The sequence below is a fragment of the Acanthochromis polyacanthus genome, chromosome 10 (assembly GCF_021347895.1).
Source record: "Acanthochromis polyacanthus isolate Apoly-LR-REF ecotype Palm Island chromosome 10, KAUST_Apoly_ChrSc, whole genome shotgun sequence".
NCBI classification, from domain to species: domain Eukaryota; kingdom Metazoa; phylum Chordata; class Actinopteri; family Pomacentridae; genus Acanthochromis; species Acanthochromis polyacanthus.
Window position 1 is genome coordinate 27,194,396 of NC_067122.1, and position 20,476 is coordinate 27,214,871.

At 44.0% G+C, this 20,476-nt stretch overlaps 1 protein-coding gene across 1 annotated transcript in view; it reads left to right on the forward strand.

Annotated features, from left to right (window-relative positions):
* The window catches only part of efnb1 (ephrin-B1), a 62,017-nt gene that overhangs the window by 35,502 nt on the left and 6,039 nt on the right, over positions 1-20,476 (forward strand). The window contains exons 3-4 of the mRNA XM_022206857.2: positions 13,047-13,139; positions 19,923-20,039. Coding sequence (XP_022062549.1) covers positions 13,047-13,139; positions 19,923-20,039 — 210 coding nt within the window. The remainder of the gene's footprint in view (positions 1-13,046; positions 13,140-19,922; positions 20,040-20,476) is intronic.

Here is a 20,476-nt window from a genome sequence, read left to right on the forward strand (position 1 = left end):
TGGTTTTGCAACCCTGAAATAGCTTCAGGCAAAAGGAGAGGAGACATGTTGAGACTGCTGGATAGATGCATGTTTGGAGTCCATGGTGATTAGGAAAAGTAAATGTAGGACACGAGAAGATGAGCATTATTCTCCGTAAGGAAAACTGTATCGGACAATGGTGTGTTGCTTTATAAAAAAAACAAACAATGAAAGACCATAATCTAAAACACTCTGCAAATGCATATTTCCTTTTCCATCTGAGATGTCTGAGGTTGTTTGCCCTCTGCTTTGCCAACAACACATATTCTCAGTGTCTTTCTTCTCCGGCCAATAGCTAAGCTCAAATCACAGCTCTCTGTCAGATGGAGCTTGCTCTCCCTCTCCACCATCTCTAGAACAGTGGTTTGTCTTTTCCAAGGCACACTCTGAAATGGCTTTGTTTTCCGACAGCCATTCAGTGGCACCCTCAGCCAGGGCCTGCCAAGAAGTCCGCCTCCCTGAGCTGGAGCCCGGGCTTGTTTACACAAACTCATCGGAGAAATATGGATGTATAATTATAGAGGTTGTTAGTTTTAATGTCGCATCCTCGCTATGGAAACCACTGCATGCGTGGTCAGCTACGATGAGGGGTGGCTGATGAAACTCTGACCGGGTATGGCGTGAACATTTCTGTGGAAAGCGTTTTGGGGGAGCAAGAAACAGAGGAAATAAAAGAGGAGCTTCTTGATGGAATTGAATCAGCGTCGAGCAGAGCAAACAAACATGAATCACAAGGCGGTGATAGAGATTGCTGTGGTTGTCCAACGCATAAATACAGAGTCTAAATACTGCTCTGCAGGGCCAGGACCAAGCCCGTTTCTGTGAATTCAGCTCAGTGGCAAAATGTCCATGTTCCATTCCAGCACGACCGCAGGCACACAAACACAGTAACAGGAGCAGACAAACACACAGGAGGCGTGTGTGTGCACAAACACACAGGCATAAATAAGCACGAAGCCACATAAGCAAATTCAAATATATATATATATATATATATATACATTTATATATATATATATATATATACACTCATAAGCTCACTCTAGCATGCAAATAGATGCTCGCACAAAAACACAATGTGCTCGCACACATCCGTCCTCCATCTCTCAGCACAAATTTGCCGGCCTAATAGAGGCTGCTGTCTGCATTGTGCATTTGTTAATGCACATTCAAGAGAACTGTAGCTTAACTGAGCACGAGATATTTTCAGTCAGCAGTCCCACGGGTGTAAACGTGCGCGCTGTCGGGAGTTTGTGCATGCTGGATGGATGGATGAATGCTGAAGAGGAAAAATACCTTCAAACAAATACGTGTTGTGTTTGAGTTCGGGCTGCCTCTCGCGGCGACTTGATGATTTCAGAGGCGGCGGCGGCGGCACAATTTTACCTCCCGTTCCAAACCCACGGGTCCAATTTCTTCCTCTTTTCTCCCTCCTTTTTTTCCTCCTGCAACTTAATCGTGCTCTCCGTCTGCCTCTGCCATTCCACCTATTTTCTTTCCTCCTTAGATCTCCCCACTTCTCCTCTCCTCTCCCCCTTCTCACCCCACCTCCTCCCATCCCTCCTGCACAGTGACAGATCCTTCAGGAAATTGTTTCGAGTCTGCCAGACATTTTTGTGTTGTATCTGTTTATTTGTGCTGGGGGCACGGGGGTCCGGAGCCTCTGTCTCTCTCCGCCGTCGGACTGGAGGTTAAGCTCCTGAACTCTTTCAGCGCCCCGTGCCAAAAAACACTGATCCTCGATCAGCGTGGCTTTACCGTGTAACCGATACCAGGGATGAGGAGAGAGGAGCACCAGAGAGGATGTAATCAGTGCGTGTGCGTGTGTGTGTGTGTGTGTGTGTGTGTGTGTTTGCGCATGTTTGCATATGTGCGTCAACTGCCGGCTTTGTGTGTATTAGGATGTAATCAGCAGTATTTTCTCTGTGGTCGGCTTGTGCGCTCTGATTGGGGTTTTGGTGAATAACAGGGGAAGGGAGGGAAAAGTGTGTCTTTTCCTGCTTCTTGTGTTGCAGCCTGGCCTCTGAAGCCTCGCTGTGGTTTGGAAGGCAGCGCTTGGAGCTCTGGTGCTTTACACATCAGCTACATTAGAGCCTCTATCCACTAAATATCGGTCTGTGTGTGTGTCACCACAAGCCTCTCAGTGTTGGTGTGTTTGTGTGCATCAGAGCTGCCCTGATTTGGGTCCCATGTTGGCTGCAGTCAGCTTTGTTCAGTCGCCTCCATGTTAGCAGGTACAGGAGATTCCCCCAGGGTTCAGGCACACAGGCTCACACATACACATTCGCGTGCAATAATTCACACGCGTGCACGGTCACAGGGACACGTGCACGCCCACACACCTGTGCACTGTCCTTTCTCTTTCTCTCTCCGCCGTGCTCTATCTCTGCCTTTGTTCTTCCTTTTACAGATTTTGTTTTTGTGGACAACAGATGGACTGACATCTACTCTCTCCTCTATAACAAGTACACTCTCTATCTCTCGCTCGGTCCCTGACATCTCTCTCTCCCTCTCTCTCTCTCTCTCTCTTTGCCCATCTCGCTGTCTTTTCTATCCGTCTAATCTCTCTAGTACTCAAACAATTTGCCAGTTCCTCGTTCGAGGCATTTATCAAGCAAAAAATGTCAATCCCTGATTGCTGCAACCTCTGTTTCTAATGCAGCTTGTAGCAATTAGTAGATAAAAACAACCGACCCGGCAGAAATGATTAGGTGCGCGCTTACATCTTTATGTTGCTCTGACCTGTTCATCACACAGGCTGGGTCATTAGCCTGAAGGCTGTTTCCTCACCTGCATCACTGCACTCACCTTGTCTCTCCTTGCATACCGCGTCTCCGTACGCTTCCCTCCCACTTTTACCGGGTTTGTTTTGCATCGCCTGTTTGAGATGGCGAGCGCTGAGCCCGCGGTAAGAGTTATTGTTTGTTTGTTTGTTTGTTTGTTTCCCCGTCTTTGATGTGTGTTGTTGTGCCGAGGAAACACAAGGCTGGCTCAGTTGTCATAACTCTCTTCTGGAGGCCAGATTGAAAAGGTCAGTGAAAATGAAGCTGCTCTCTCTGTGGAGGATGAATGGATGCAGTGTAGGAGCTCCACGTAGACACACAGCAGCCTCACACACATTACACGTCTCACAAATTTGCATAAATGCACACATAGACACACATGGCACCTGCAAGCACATTTCTTACTGAGAGCTGAAGGCTTTTAGGATATTTTTTTCCACCACCATTTATGTTTGTTAACTCGCTCCATTGCTTTGGCTCTGGTTTGCCTTTCGGGGGATGTTTACTCATAGATTACCTCCTCAGTCAGTCTAGATTTTTGGAGCCTTGTGGCCTTTGACATACCACTGATATCTCTCACCACATTCCGATCCGTCCCAGCGGTTCTTTTATCAGGCAGCGCAGGCTGATTTGTAACTCATGGACCTTTAGAGGCAGATCGAAGACTCCTCTCCAGAGTCCACAGTCTCGCGTCACCTTTGTAGACGACCGCAAAGGGCAGAGAAAAGACGGAGAGGATCAGTTTTATCATCAGCTGGGATTTGGCGAGTGAACCGTGGTTCACCTCGTGTGATTATCAGTGCAAATGAAGCAAGACGGAAACTTCAGGGAGCCTCCTGCTGAGGAACAAGCTTGCTAAGAGACCTTCTGTGTACATCTGTCAGCTGATTACACATGTGTATCCTGACAATAGCAGTACCACCCGCTAATGTGGCTGTTACTGGATGTTTCTGAGAAAATAACTCCTGGGATTTATAATAGGCTCAGATTAATACAAAGGCATTTCATGGGCAAAATAATAGGCTAATCAGACGTTGTACTCTGTTAAGTTTTATTACAAAAATAAGGAGCTTAGAAGACTGTGGTTTGCTTTGCATTAAAAGTCTATTTGTTGAATGCGAGTGAATGCTGTCACTTTTCAGTACCACTGATATGGATATAGCAGAGATATAGTTTTCTCTTACCTAGCTCTCCTACCTTTTTGATGTATGCAACTTAAATTAGAACTCAGGGACCCATGAAATAATCAGCTCTCTGATGTGCCAACAAGTGACCCAACAAGTGGCCCCATGAAAAATCTGAAAGGTCACAAGATGCTTAAAGGGATAAGGGAGAAACGATTCATTTCTGCTGTCGAGAAACTACATTTTTCCCATGTTACTTCTTTTTTTGTGTGTGAATCATGACACACAAGCTTCATTTAAAGGAATTAAAGGCAGTCACAGCTTCAGCCTTGAATTTGTTTCCACACAGACGTGCATAGAAAACATAGAATGAAATAGCACAGACTGGACTATAAAGAAGTATATTAGCATAGTAGTAATTTAAAACAATTCTACATCCATAGTGTCTGCAGCTATCCGTCTACACATCCAAAAGAGAGTACAATCAAGGTTAATGGCTACTGTACGTAGCTGCCCTCCACTGGTTCAGTGTTTATTCCATAAAAGCCACACGCAGTCACATAATTACAACATCCCTGACCGAATACGTCGGCCCATTTTTTAGTGCTTCAGCAAGGTGGGAGAGATGAATAATGCAATTTATTGTAGGTAAATAAGTAGATAAGTGAATGAAGCTCTTATTTGCAGTGTAGTAAATAAAATTCAAATATTGAATCCCTTTTTGTCATATGATGTTATTCATCCCACACGTTCACTTTATGATTTGTCACAAAATGTTTTGACACGTGTCTCGCCGTTGCTCATCAGCAGCAGGTAAATTCTCGACAGATTCTCGTTTCTTTTGTCCACCGTCGTTTCTCCTGGCGTCTCCCCGGCTCTCCCCAGTAGAAAGCGGCTGGTTAATAGAGAATGAAAATTGAATATTACGCTCCATTTCTTTGTGTGTAACTTCGCGGGATCTTCATGACCAGAGGATGTGGCAAAGGGAGGATTTTTTTTTATTATTATTTGGAGCAGTAACAGTAAGTGATCAGTCAGCTTAACAGCAGTTCCTCATAACAAATGAGGGTGGATCAGAAGCTTTGTGAGGCTGTCATGAGTTAAATGAAAGTAAGAATTTAAACGCCGGAGTTGCAGCCATGTTCACTGGTTGTTGCTCATGTGGATTAATGGGCAACTGGCTGAAAAAAATGGGCATCTCGCCTTCTGTTTCACTGATTGGAGGGGTTGGGGGGGGGCTGATGAGATGATTGGAACATTAATATAGAACTCCCCTCTGTCTTTAACAGGGATGAAACTGTGAGTTCATTGTTCGCCGCTCACATGAACGCACAATCGAGCCTTGTGCACACATACGGCTAAGAATGAGATAAACAGTATTTCAGCAACTCCCATATTAACCTTTAGCTTTTGCGTTAGTGTGTCCATGCGTGTGTGTGCGGCCCAGCATGTGTTGCATCCCTCCTAACCTTTAGCTCTGACCAATAGGAAGGTGAAATGCCAGTTTTTTCTCGCTGACCTAGTTTCTCCTCTGCTTATTTCTCTGAACACGCAACATTTCAGCTGCTATTAGTCAAATGATGCACTGTCTGGGAGGGGAGTTCAGAGGCAAGTGTGTGTGTGTGTGTTCGTGTGTGTGTGTGTGTGTGTGCACCACTCACATTGTGTTTGTTCACCTGTTCATTTTGTGTATTCAAGGGTGTTAATGTGTGTGTTCCTACTAGAGCTGTGCCAGTTTTTTTCTTTTAATAATTGTCTAATTGATGGGCAGCTACATTTACAGCAAACAAAGAGAAATAACAAGCGGATTTCATAATGGTTGAGTTTAAATGTGTACAGCTGCTGGTCATCCGAAGCGAATAAATGACTGCAGTCCGTTCCTTCGGGCTGTTTTACCCCCCAGCTTTTTTGTACTCCGCAAAGGATTTCTGTTAAAACTGCTGAGGTTTTGCAGCGGCTGCAGCTCGATGATATCAGTGAAAAGAGCCATTACTGCCAATTAGGTACTCTGTCATTAGGGAGGTTTGTGTGGGCAACTTCTCCACACAACAGAATATATTATAGCCGGTTATAGTTGGAATGGCTAATATCTAAAAATGTTCCACATTAGGAGCAGCAGGCTGGAATTTTACAGTCGATGTGGTTATGAAATTAATATTGGATGCTTTGGGTGCTGTCACTGCTTCTCATAACTTTAATGCTGTATGCAACAGCTTATAGTATTAGAAGATATTAGTCCCCCACCCTCAGGTTGCACCGTTTTATTGTGCCAATCGACTGCGTTCAAAATTCTGCACTCCCCCGGTGCACACCTGTCAGATTATGTACGTTTAGAAGCATGCTGGCACATTTTGAGCAGGCCTCGTTCAGTTTGTGTGCTTGTGTGTGTGTATGTGTGCTTGTTGTAGTGGATGGATGGGTGAGGGAGGGCAGGAGAAAGGTTCAGGATGCGATGTGCTCTAAGATGAGTCTGTCTACATCATGTCATGTTGGAGTGCGCTCAGTCTGTTCGTGTTTGAGACAGATGACTTGCTCTGCTCCCCAAGGTCCTCCTGTTATTCTGCATCCTTTATCTCCTACTGATCCGACAGACGGCCTGCACCGTGTGTGTACTTTTGCTTGTTTGTGCGTGGGCGTGGGTGTGTGTATGCGAGAGTCCTCCCGTGTGCGCTTCCTACCTTATGCGCGTGTTCTGCGGCATGCGTGCACGCCGGGACAATGTCATCCCCCGTCTTTGGGAGTGCAGAGACGTGGGGGAAGTTTTGTGCTGTGTCGGGGAGCACAAGGTTTTGCAGCATGCTGAGTTGGGAAATGGAGAATGGAAAGTGCAGCGGTGTAAAAGCTCTGCCCCGCTGGATCCGCCACAGAGGTGACACGCAGACACCCGCGGCTAAATGATGCAGAAGCTCTCCGTGACTGCAGGCCGTGAGTCTAGTACAGATATACACACACACGTGGACAGTTTGGGAGCTGCTGACAGGTCCTCTGCAGAGGTTAAAAGCTGTCATAAGTAGTCTTGAAGCACCGGCCCAGTGCTGCCGACTCCATAATGCCCAACCTTTGGCTCAGTAATCTGGGACTGTCTTGACTGATGTGCAGGGACCACACGCACGCACGATAACAAAACCGGAAAATGAACATATTCCCTAAACATTTGTATACATGCAGGCATAGAAATTAAAACTGACACACACACAACTGGACACAGAGCTGCTAAGAAGCACATTGTTGCACGGAGGCCAAAACACACACAACTGGAGACTTTGGGGAGAGTGTACGAGAAACAGTGAGTGTGAGTGAGAGAGAAGCAAGCTGGCAGACACACACACACACACACACACACACACACACACACACACACACACACACACACACACACACACACACACACACACACACACACACACACACACACACACACACACATGCTTCCTCTGCTTCACAGAGAGAGATCACCTCCCACTTCTTCTTCTTTCCAAACTGAGCTCGCCTCCTCCTCCTCCTCTCAACTCCTCACTTCATCACCTCCTTCCATATTCCCAACACCGGCGTATGCACGCACGCCCATCCTGAAACCCCTACACACACACACACTCTCTCGCATGCGAGCACTCTTCAGACAGATCAAGTCTCACCCCTCTCCAGCTCGCACACACACTCCCTCTCTCGTCTTCCAAAAAAAAAAGAAATCTCCTGCTTCCTCCCTCCCACCCTCTTCCTCCTCACCCTCCGCACTCCTCTTTCCTTCCCCTCTCTGTCTGTCTCTCTCTCTCTCTCTCTCTCTCTCTCACTAAACACCTCCGCCCCGACACAGCACTACTCACCCTTCCTCACCCCTCCTGCTCCCCACCCTCACCCCCACACTATCCCATAGTGCTCTCTGCTGGGAGGATTTAGAGGTACCCTGTAATTTTGGTGCCGGAGGAGCTCTTAAGTCCTGCCTGATCTTCTGGCTACACATTCACCCCAACTGTGTGTGTGTGTCTGTGTGTGTGCGAATATATATTTGTGTGTGTATGTGTTGCTTCATCTGTGTTCACTTCTGTGGGCCTGGGTGCTTACACGGCTGTATATATATATATATATATATATTTTTGCAACCATTTCAAGTGTGGTTACATTTGTGTGTGTGCGTGCAGTCTAGAGAGGGGAGTGTAATCAGGAGGCAGGAGAGGAGCTCCCCCTCTGGCTGTATACCGAAGCACCGAGCTGAGCAACAGTTGTGTGCTCTGGGCCGCTTATACCACCTTAAGCCTCGACACTAATGCTGCTACCTGTTTACCGTGCACCGGCAGCGAAGTGGCTCCCGAGGAATGGGCGGCACGCGGTTTCGTGAGATCCACTGCAACGGTGAAACACAGAAAAAGGTTAAACACCCAGATGAGAAAATCAGCTGTGTCCGCCCTCATTGCTCACAACCGCTTTTCTTCCGACCTGAATTCAATATTTCCAAAGTAGCATGAAAAGTGTGCACGTCTAGCATCGAAAGATATGACAATTTTATATTGTCTGCCAAGTTTTATTATTGAAAGGGAGTGTGAGGAAAACCGTCGGCCAACCTCAGAGCACCTTAATTCATCTACGGTGATATGAAAAGTCTGAATGAATTTTCTTTGCTCTCACCAAACCTGCAGAGGAGGCTACGTGGGAGAGATGGCGAGCGAGAGGTTGGAGGTTGATTACTGATTTCCATTTCTATTTCTAGGACAAAGAAATGGAAGGCTGATGGGTTGGGACATCTATTTAGATCCATTTCATTCCACCATAATCAGGCTTTAGCCATGCCCTAATACTCTGGATTAGAAAAGGTTCAAAGTGCAAACATCTAGATCCCCAGTATTATTCCAGTCTGCCAACCTCACTCTGTATGTGTTTGTGTGTGTGTCTATGTGTGTGTGTGTGTGCACGTGCATTCTTGCATGCATGCCAGATCTGCTGGGGAGGGTTATCTCAGGAATCAGGCACATAAACCTAATCTAACCCTCTCTGTGCTCATTCAGGGGTGAAATATTTTGTGCAAATAGACTCTTTCCCTTCTCAGCACTTCGGTTCAGGTCCGCTAATGTAAACAAAAACCAAGATAGGAAAAATCGCAGGTATGAGAAATAGCCATTTCTGTTGTGACGCTCTGTTTGATGCAGACACACATACCTGACACGACTGTGTGTAGCTCCCTGCTTTGCCTGGAGTGGATGAAAAAGCTCTCGTGTTTTTTTGTTTTTTTTTGCCTTGATGCTAAGTGTGAGTGATCAGATGGTGGTTGTGCCTGTTTATGTATTTAGCTGCTTTTTGGGAAAATGTGGACATTATTACTGGTGGTTACTGTGACTACCCGGTGCCTGCTAAATGGAAGTCTGAATGCTGTGGAGAATGAGCGAGGAGGAGGAGGAGGAGGAGGAGGAGGAGGAGGTGGGGGCGACGCTGTGTGAAAGGTAGCCAATGAATGTCACCTCTCATCCACTTTCTCATTAAACAACCTGCTCTCTGTCTGTCACATGGGCTCTATCTATCCCCCTCGTTCGTCGCTTTGGGCAGATGTTGCGCATGCGAGTGTGCACGCGCACGTATAGACACTGGACCGCGTGCACACACACGCACACACCTCCCCATTGCGCTGTATGAAAGCAAGCCCCCTGGGCTGGACAGGAATAATAAGCAGCAGATGATTCATGATGGAGATGGGGAATGTATTCAGCAGGACCACCTGAATGACCTCATTTAGCAGACCTGAGAATAAATATAGACCACCACATCGCACTCTAGCCTTAGCTAGTGTTGTCTTGGCCAGTCAGCACTGCATCTCTCACACATCTCCCACTCTTCTCCTCGGAGCACCTCGGGGAGCAGTCTGCCGCTCTACCCCAAATGTCCTTGTGAAATCTTCGCGCACCGGTGTATTTAGAGTGTACATTCACATCTGTATGTTAATGTGTTACGCTTTAGGTGATGTGTGCAGCAGTGCTATGTGTGCAGCACTGGAACAGGAGCCTTTCTTTCGGGCCAGCTCTTTCCCCTGTAAGGCTTCCTCTTGGCTGATGCATTTGTACTGTAGATATTTCCCAACATCAACATTTGGCACCTGGTTCCTCTTATGACTTCAGCAGCTGTAGATCTTTTGTTCTCCCACTAGTCACTCTGTGGCCAATGATCCACACCCACAAAGAGGGGCCTTAAATCATACAAAAACCCTCTTTGGAGCCGACCGCTTTATTAAAAAAAAAAAAAAGCAACATTCCTTCATGCAATGACCAGTTCTTTTGGTATTCCGGACGGCGAACGCTGAACCAGTTTGTTCCACTAAATCATTAGCAGCAGACTGGGAGTTTCTTTGTTCCTGGTCCTGTCGTTGCTTTATCCCCTTGTGTTTTTATCCCCGCCGAGACACACAGGAAGACCCAATTCCCAAGTTTCCTCTTTCCAAAACATGACATGACCGTCGGCCTTTTAATATCTGGAAATCCAGATTTGGATTAACGTCAGCATGCGGGGATGAAACGAGAGGGAGAGAGAGGGAGGAAAAATTGAGTGAGAGGAAGGGGAGATAGAGTGAGTGAGAGGCTTTTAGATTTAAAAAAAAGCTGGCAGTGTGTCCTTGTTGTGGAGTAGGGTTAGAGACTTTGAGAAACATGGCTGGCACTTTTTTTATGTCATCCCTGACATGATAGATGTGTACACAGTGATATCAAGGAAAGGTAAAATGGCAAATACAGCAAAGCCCGCTGCTGTTTAACGGCCTGCATGTTTTATTGTTTAAAGAGCCACTGCGCATTTTTAAATGCACTCAACAGTTGTCTGTGCCGTTGATCTTGAATAGCACTTAAGAGACGGATCCACATAAGGAAATGTGGTTAAAATTGGACACAGTTAATCGGATTATGAATTTCCAGCGCCGCGGCAAAAGCTTGAATTATTTGACGTCTTAAATGGCCCGAATACAAACAACATATAAAGTGATCATCTCCTTATAAATCCAGCTCCCTTTCAGTTGTTGGGCTAAACACAAGCCTCGGAGGGCCAACTTATCATCATGCCACATCGGTAATGCAGGAGCCTGTTCAGCCAGCCTGAAGGAATAGTTAATTTAGATGACAGAAGCAAGTTAACACTGAGAAGATTTGCTCTCCCTGAGTGGATATAAAATTCATAGCATGACGCTCACTCTTAGTCAGATTATTCAAGCGCCTTTGAGCTTGATCTTCAAAGAGCTCATTTTTGTATAACCTTGCCCTGGAAATTTAAAAATTGAAAGAAGAGAAGAAATTGGGTGGAAAATGGCAGGATGAGGTTAACACTTGTGGCAGCGTCTGGGCCTTTCAGGGCTGGGAGACGGTGCAGCCGGCGAGACTGGAACCAGGCCTGTTCACCTCTCTGTCTTTGGATGTTCCCTTTAGAGGAGACATGCTCCCTGCATAGACTTTACATAAATCATAAGACTCACTTAGCCTTGAGTGTTCATTCACATTAATGCCCCACGTAAATTTCAAATCCTTTCCTTTTTTTCCCCCCTCTCCCCTACGCGGCCCTCGGCTCTGCTGGCCCCTCGTCTATATTTCAGAGTCCGGCTCGCTCGGTCGTGTTGAGTCTACCACAGGGGGATTTTGCCGAAAGAGCTCCCTGACATGATGTTATCACAACCATTCTCACAAATTATCACGTACTGCAGCCACACTAACAAAAATGTTGTGGTTCTTGTAAATCGGAGCCCGACTCAGATCTGATAATGTAACATAATATTAGTGCAATTCATTACTTGCTTTTCTTCAATTTCGCTCAAGTACAAAGCCGAAATCCCACAGGGCAACAAAATGTCAACATTAATAATACTTAGGAATGACAGGGCATGATTCAACTAGATGAGCTTTTTCTTCTTTTTTTTTCCCGTAGCTGCAGAGCCAGATTTCAACGCCGCTTGATTCAACAACAGTTTATAACAAGAAAACGCATGTAGAAACATTGATACATCACGCCGGCAAGTATTTGAATGTTTGCAGTGCATTGTTTGGACCCACCCAGACCCCTGCCTGTAGCCAAGTCTGTCTCTCTTTGTGTCATCATTAGATAAGCACCCTCTCCAAGACTATCTCATCATAATGAGGGTGCCATCTGAAGCAATCACCCAGGGAGATGGTCATTGAGTTAAGAGGGAGGGAAGAGGGAGGGCTAGAGCCAGATAGAGCAGACAGAAAATGAAGTGAGTGAAAAAACAGAGAGAGAGAGAGACCAAGACGGATAGAATGCGAGGAAGAGAAACAAAAGCATTTCAGAGGAAGGGACTAAGTTGAAACAGCAGACTAAGCGGAGATGGAGATCATTTGGGGAATTCCAAATTTAGAGCTGCCATCGTATGCGCCCACACACACACACACACACACATAGAAACACACAGCGCCGCGTTTTGCTGCTCAGTGCTAAGGTCAGAGTCACACTCTGTCTCCCTAGGTCATTATCATGGGCCCTAAAATAGACGAGCCAATTGTGTCACGGCGTCTGAAGTGGCTGTGACATTGAATAAACAACCCTCGACCCTGAGCTCCTCGCCCGAGTCCGAGCCCACTCTAAAACACTCGCACATGCTCTAATATGTTAATGGACACACACACATGCACGCACAAACATTAAGGGAAGCATTTAAGCCTGCCGCACTCGCAGCAAGTAGCGACACATGTGGCTCAAGGGGAGTAAGCTGCTCGTGGACTTGGCAAGCAGCTGGAACTCTCGCTAGCATGTCTCACTGCTGAACTATGCCCACACACACACACACACACGCTCGCAGGTCTGACCATGTTCCTGCTCTCCACCTCAGCGCCCGCCACCCCTCAGTAGACTCTAATGTTGTTCCATTCATTTGACTTCACTTTATTGTGTTAATGAGAGATACCGTTGAGGGGAGCCGGCGGTTGATTGAGGGTGAGAACGGCTAATCACTGGAACAGCTAATCAGTGCTTGTCGTAAATATTGATTAGTTCTGTGCGTTATGGACGTGCTCATTAACCGGTGTGTCATCTTCTCTCCTCCTCTTCCTCCTGCTTTTCTCTCCCCTTCACCCCATCCACCCGCCACTTCTTCTCGTCCTCCCACACACCCACCGCCCTCTTTTCTCCCCTTCCTCGCCTCCAGCAACCTCCAACGGTACAGTCGAGGGCCTGGAGAACCGGGAGGGAGGCGTGTGCAAGAGCCGAGCCATGAAAGTCATCATGAAAGTCGGGCAAGGTAAATGTGCGCTCACCTCACATGTAGAACACAATGCAGAGCTGCTGCCTTAAAGCCATGTTTCACTTTGGTGTGACATTTTCATTTATCGCTATGTGTGCCCAGCGTGACTTTGTCCGCCACCAGCCTCCAACGAGACCCGCTCTCCGGAACCGTAAAGTTGTGTTATGAAACACTCCAGCCCCCGGTGTTCATGTTTTTCCTCATTTTTGACATGGCTTGTTTATTGGCTCTACTTTATTTTGATTATTTATAGACAGCCGGTTGCAGTTCATTGTGATGATGTTGTTTTCAAAACTCTGCCGTCTAAAATAATGATCTCAAGCGAACCATAATTAAAAATTTACCGAATGGAGTCAGTGAAAATTTTGTTTTCCACATTTGCATCATTTGCTTTTAGTTTAATATAATTTGCCTTCAGTTGCATAATTTTTATGCTAATTATTATACGGAAATGTATTGAAATAGAAAAACTAATTTTGAGTGAAAAATTCTTGTCATAATGAATAACCCTGCTATAATAAGTTAAATAATATAAATCAGAAAATTGCTAAAACAATAAAAATAAATTCAAATAATTTAAATTGAAAAATAAGGGAAATCACAAGTTTAAAAAATAAGTAAAATAAGTAAAATAATATAAATCGAAAAATTGCTGAAGCAATAAATATAAATTAAATTGATTTAAATAAAAAATAAGTAAAATAATATAAATTGATAAATGCAAAAGCAATAAAATAAATTATATGAATACACTACCGTTCAGAAGTTTGGAGTCACTTACTTCCTTATTTTTTACAAGAAAGGCAGCTTTTTTCAATGAAGATAACATAAAATTAATCAGAACTACAGTCTAGACATTGTTAATGTGGTAAATGACTATTGTAGCTGGAAACGGCTGATTTTTAATGGAATATCTGCATAGAGGTACAGAGGAACATTTCCAGCAACCATCACTCCTGTGTTCTAATGCTACATTGTGTTAGCTAATGGTGTTGAAAGGCCAGTTGATGATTAGGAAACCCTTGTTCAATTATGTTAGCACATGAATAAAAGTGTGAGTTTTTATGGAAAACATGAAATTGCCTGGATAACCCCAAACTTTTGAACAATAGTGTATTTACACATAGTAAAAGTGCAGCTCGATCATAGTACACTAAAACACAATATTTTTTGTGCCTTAAAAAGATAACAAAATGTTACCACTTTGTAGCATTAATCCGAATTATTAAAAATATAATAAATAGTTTACAAAACAAGCAGTTATCAGAATATAGACATAATATATTGTGTACAGGTTATTTACAGGTATCTGGAAATTTTGCTGATAAATGTTTGTCAAAATTCTGCAAGACAAGTTGACTTTCAAAGCCTATTTTCTCAGGAAAAAAAAACTAGTTTGACTAGTTTGTTTCAACTCAAGTCTCACTTTTCTCTCTGAGCTTTAGGCCATATCCTGTGACCTACATTTGCAGATGGAGTTTTCTCAGTTGTCATCCCCCCAAAAAATACATTAAATATAATTTTACTCTGTTAATAAATTATAACACAGCTAATAACTTAATGATTTAGCCATTTTAAAGTACAATTCATATAAAATATGAGGGCGTAACTAAGGTCACAACTTTGATAAAGTTGTTTTTGATAGATACTGTAATAAACACTTAATATGTTCGGGTGCAACAACATTATAATGTTTTGTCGTAGTATATAACAGCTGTAAACCGTTTATTGTGCATATAAATTAACATTAGGATCATTAAAATAAATTGTTGCCAACAGCACAGTCTGAAATGACTGCTGCTAGTAATGAATGTTTTAAATATCACTTTCAAATGAGCAGTGGAGATGTGGGATGCGGAACTATCTGTTTATTATCTCTGGTTGGATTAGGCGTTTGCATGCAATGTTGCAAATCAATAACTAGGACTGCTTTATGGACTGCACTATTGGATTTTCAGGATTTGTGCGTCACTGTGATCGAGTAGCCTGATTTATCAGCCATTGAATTCCCATCAGTTTATGTTGTCCATCCGCTTTCCAGCTGGACTCCTGGAATATGTATCATGATCTGCACGAGACACATACCTTGACAGATTGTTGCATTGTTCACCTCTATTAGTTGTGTACACTATTTTTTCTCCAAATCTTCTATATCCACAAACAGTTTTTGCAAGCAGCGTAGAAAATGAGATCCCGCAGAAATAACAACCAAATGAAGAGCAACTCCAGTTCCAAATTGCAATAAAAACCTCTGATGTTCCTCAGCTGTGATTCTCATGCTGCAATCACGGAATGAAAATGTGTTTGAAATTGGTGTGTTAGTGCATGGTCGGGGTAAGTCATCTAAAAATGCTGGAAGTAAACAAGCAAGCTTTGTTTAGATATCCTCGGACACAACATTTGGTTTTTATCATACGTTTCACTTTTATACGCAGTTTTACTCAATTTGTGGACATCCATATCCTGAATCTGACAGGGTACAGTACACAGATGTGTTACTCTGTAAACACTTCCCTCATCCTCAGTGTGGTTGTTTTGACCGAAGGAGACACTAACCACCATCTGAGAGGAACATCTGCCCGCCATGATGATCTGATTCCAGCTTAAAAGCGGGATCTCAACATGTCAAAAATAAACCGAGACTTGCTGAGGAATCTGCAGCGTGTGTGTGTGAGTGTGTGTGTGTGTGTGCATGTCTGTGTGTGTGTAGATATTTGAATGTTGGCTCGTAGAATGACAGCAGTGTATCCTGGCAGCCAGTGGGAGAATAGAAGCTAACAAGCTGCTGATGCTAGCAAGGTCTGAGTCGGAACAAATTCAGCAGATACAGAGAAAAATACCCACAACCATCTCAGCAACAGACAGGCATTGCATTATCTTTCCATGTAGGTCAATTTGAGCATCCCGACAGCACTGGGATTGCAACACCGCCACAGAATGACAACGTGGCTGCACCAGCGCAGGCAACACGGGCTTTTCAACCTCGGCTATTAACCGGGAGAAAAATAAACCTGTATTCTCACGTTAATGAAAGTTGAAAGGAAACGTCTCACTCGAGGAAAGTTCTAGGAAAGTTCGCCTCAGCTGGAGTCTGTTTTCGTGGCTCCGGGCTGTTCCTCAACTTCGCTAGAGCCATGCACTCATTTCCCAAAACAGTCCAAAGCGAGCTGTCACTCACGATCAATGTGCCCTAAAAACCTTGTTAGAAAAGATGCTGCCGGCCCAGCTGCTACTACTTTTAAATCTATTTCTGTGGGTGGAATTTTTGATGCCTAATGTACCCATCCAACCCAGTAACTATTTGAAGAAGGGCCATGAGAAATTAGAGCGCTGACAGCGGCTTTGATTTGGCTGCTGTGTACAATTTCTAGGTGATTGTTTTTCCTGAAAAATGCACTGCTGCAACTAACCGTTATTTTTATCTTCCATTAATCTGACAGTTATTTTCTTGATTAAATTAGGTTTTTTTTGGCTTTTACATGATAGAAAGTACTGAAAAATGTCTAATTTAATTTCCCGTCATGACCTATTCAAAGTGCTTGTTTTATGTGACAGTGATGTAAGAGGATCAAGTTTTCTTTTGAGTTACTGGACATGTAATGGTGACTTTATACTCCTATTCTGCCACAATTTATACCATAGTATTGTACTGTTACTTTACAGATTTAAGATTTTACTTACAAAACATGTGATCTTCTAAATCAGCATTTATTATAATAGATAATGCACCTTTACAGTGTTTAGCAGTGGATGTTAGCATTGAAGTTTTGATTCACATTTTGATGTTATATATATATATATATATATATATAAGTGGGATTATTTCTTGTCTGGATTTTTTTGTAGCTTCTGAAATGTAAAAAATGCTTACAAATTGAATGTTTTCGTGGATTGTTGGTCGCACAAAACAAGTATTTTGAAGACATGGGATGTTTGTTGTGGACATCTGTTACTGTTTCCTGACTAATAGACCAATTAAGCAAAAAACTAACTTGCACTTTGTCTTTTACATGATAGAAAGTTCTGAAAAATGTTGAATTTAATCTCCTGTCACAGCCTATTCAAAGTGTTTGTTTTATCCGACAGTGATGTACGATAATAAAATTTTGTGCTTCACTTGGATAGGTCCACTTAATGTAACTTTATACTCCTATTCTGCTACAATTTACAACAAAATATTATATTATTACTTTACAAATGTCATATTTTACATACAAAACACATGCTCCTGTAAATTGGTATGTACTATAATGGATAATAAAGCTGTTTAGGAATGTTTTGATGCACATTTTGCTAAGAATACTTGTATATTTTTTTTAATGTAAGAATTTGTTGACAGAAATTGATTCACAACAGCTTTGATTGCTGATATGTATTTAACTTATTTGTCAGGACCTTTTTGTAGCATCTGAATTTTGAAAACGTGCTATTTTTCTTTCTTTTGTTTATCCAAATTCAATATATTTCCCCTGTGGACTGTTGGTCAGACAAAAGGAGTCGTTCGAAAACATCACCTTTCACCTGAGGCAAATTTGTTACAGATGTCTTTTACTGTTTTCTGACCAATTAAGTAAAAACAGAGATTCCTCAAAAGACTAATCAGTACTTGCTGCCCTGGGCTCTACCTTCTGCAACCACACTCGGCTTTGTTTTAGCAACAAAAAAAAAGAGCGTTGGCTCCGCTTGGTTCTGACCCCAGATGCCCATTGTGTTTGATTCACGTTTCCTCCATCTCCGTAGCCGAATGCCAACACGTTTCTCTCGCCAAGTCCCCAAGATCTTCCCATATGTCCACTTGTACTCCTTTGCACTTTGGAATTCTATTTTAGTCATTCATTCCAGCGTAAAAAAAAATGCATTTCTTTCATTCCTACATTTTATATTTAACTGCGACGTGGGGTTGGAATCGTATGGGATCGTTTGTCTTGGGCAAGTTCCGCGCCCAGACGTGTCGATATCTAATTGTGCTTTAAGTGCCCCGTAGTCTGTCTTTTGTCTTTATGAAAAAATGAGCAATAAAAGGGAAGTGAAACTGATTGAAGGCGAGATACGGGAAGCCCATATTTTATACATAACGTTGCTGCTCAGCAGTCTCTTCCCCCTCCACCACAACATGTCACCGGGCTCATTAGAAATACGTTGACTCACCGCCTCGCACGCATCTCTTCGCCTCACATTTTCTCTACCTCACTCCCCAACATATCTGCCTCTCTCCCTCTATTCTATCGCTCCATCATTGTCTCCCTCCCTCACCCTCACTCCTCCCCACCTTCTTCCCTCCTTCTGGCGGGTTGGCAGTTCTGAGGTAGTTGCTGTCTGCATAGCTAAGGGAAATGTCAGCAGTACACACCGAAAAATGGGTCAGAACATTAGAACGCTCCCCGCACATGCTCAGTGGTTGACACAGAGTCGGGGGCTATGTGCAGGGAGTGAATCAGATCGCCGTGTCCTCTCATATCCTCGATCATGTGCGAATGTTCCCACTTCTCACTCCTGTCTTTTCTCATCAATTATTGACGACGCACAACAGCTCACGGCTAGGTTCACCACTGCCGCAATCAGTATGGAGCGATGCGATGGTCTGGACATGGAGAAGATAGAGGCGGATTTGCGAATAGTGTGGTTTGTGTTAGCCGAATACCAAAGAAAAACAAGGGAAAAGAAGTGGACTCCTCTGTGAGCGCGTATCCCTCTCCCTCTCTGTCTTTTTTCCTTGCCTTATATCTAGCAGATGCCCCACACCTGAATCATTTCTGCAAGATTTGGCCAAACTGGGGTGGAAATAGAACCGCTAGACTGTCAGAAGCTCTTCAGTCACACACCCATGCACGGCCACACAAAATTGCCACAGGAGACTCGGATGTAAATTGCCCTCTCCCCACACGCCCTCCTCACTTATTTCTCTCACACACCCCTCTGAGCAGGCCTTCGGGCAGATGCAGATAAGGTCCTGATAGAGAGGCATCTGATAGAGTGCTGTGGAAGCCATCTCAGCGGCCTCGGTAATAGTTTATAACTGTCTTCTGTCTGCTGGCCCTGCCCTTGTAAAAACCACGGTGCGGACCCACCAGTGTTTACCGCACAAAGACTTCAAAGTGTGCGCTGAAATGAGAGCAGACAGACAGATAAACTGTCTGTTTCCTTTGCGTTCCCTTCAGAGCTTATGCAACCCCCCCTCCTCCTCTTCTCCTCATCTTCTCCTCTTCCTCTTCTCCTCGTCTCCCCCATTTCGCTTCCTGTCCCGTCTTCAGAAGTGTGCCTCTTTCAGGCAGAGTTAAAGCCAGAGCAATAAATAAGGCATATTATGGCCTTTTAACGTGATGAATAATGTAAAACAATAAAAAGTTAATATATAACTACTTTACCCTCATTCTGCCAGGCCTAAGTGTATTGTAAGTATATTGTAGGTGTGTGCACATGGATGTGTGTTTCCTACACTCTCATGAATGTGTCAGTGTTGGAAAGGCCTGTCTGAGTGCTTGCTGAAGGAGCTGCTGATGTAGATGTGAGCTCTTGTTGTTTTTTTTTTTCGTTTTACGGCAGGACAGGGATATTGGCGTGTTTCAGAGGCGTTCGCTAACTTGTCCTTCCGCTTTTTGTGCTTTCATCTTCACTTCTGAGATGCTTTCAACACATGCAAAGATAACCTTCTCCTTGCATAAAAGATATATCACAAGATAATAAAAATAATCCGCGCCGTTGCCGAGAACAAGTCATTGTAATTCAGCGCATGCAGCTTGCCAAGGCTGACTTTCTCTGTGTGTTTTTTGTTTCCCACAGTCCCAAACGCGGCGGGCCCCGTGGCGCCGGAGGCTCCAGAAGACAACGCCATACCGGAGTCCAGTCCCAGTCCGCCTGGCCAGGGTCGGATTGGACCCGAGATGCCAGGAAACTCTGGTGAGCAGATTGACACATCAACACTGCCCCTATAAACTGCCGCTGAACACTCCTTATAGAATGCTTTCTAGTGTCTAGAGTGCAAATATTTTAGTAAAATAAAGGTTTTTGAAATGTAAAAAAGGAATATTCACAGCCTAAAGGCCTCCTCTAATAATTAATCACATTTAGCCTGAAAAGAGAAAATAAAAATCATAGTTGAGTCTCTCAAAGTATGAATTCTTTCATATGGCTTTCTCATGCTGCAGGCGGTCCTTTGATTTTGGGCGGTCAGCAAGCTTAAATACGTGTAAAACCGCTGTTTAGGAGAATGAAATAAAACTCTCCAAAGTCCTGGTTTGCAATATTACCATACGAAACTCCACCCAAAACAAACACAGCTCACCCTGAGTCACTTTACCTATTTATACTGTACACAAAGGGTGTGCTCCACCCAA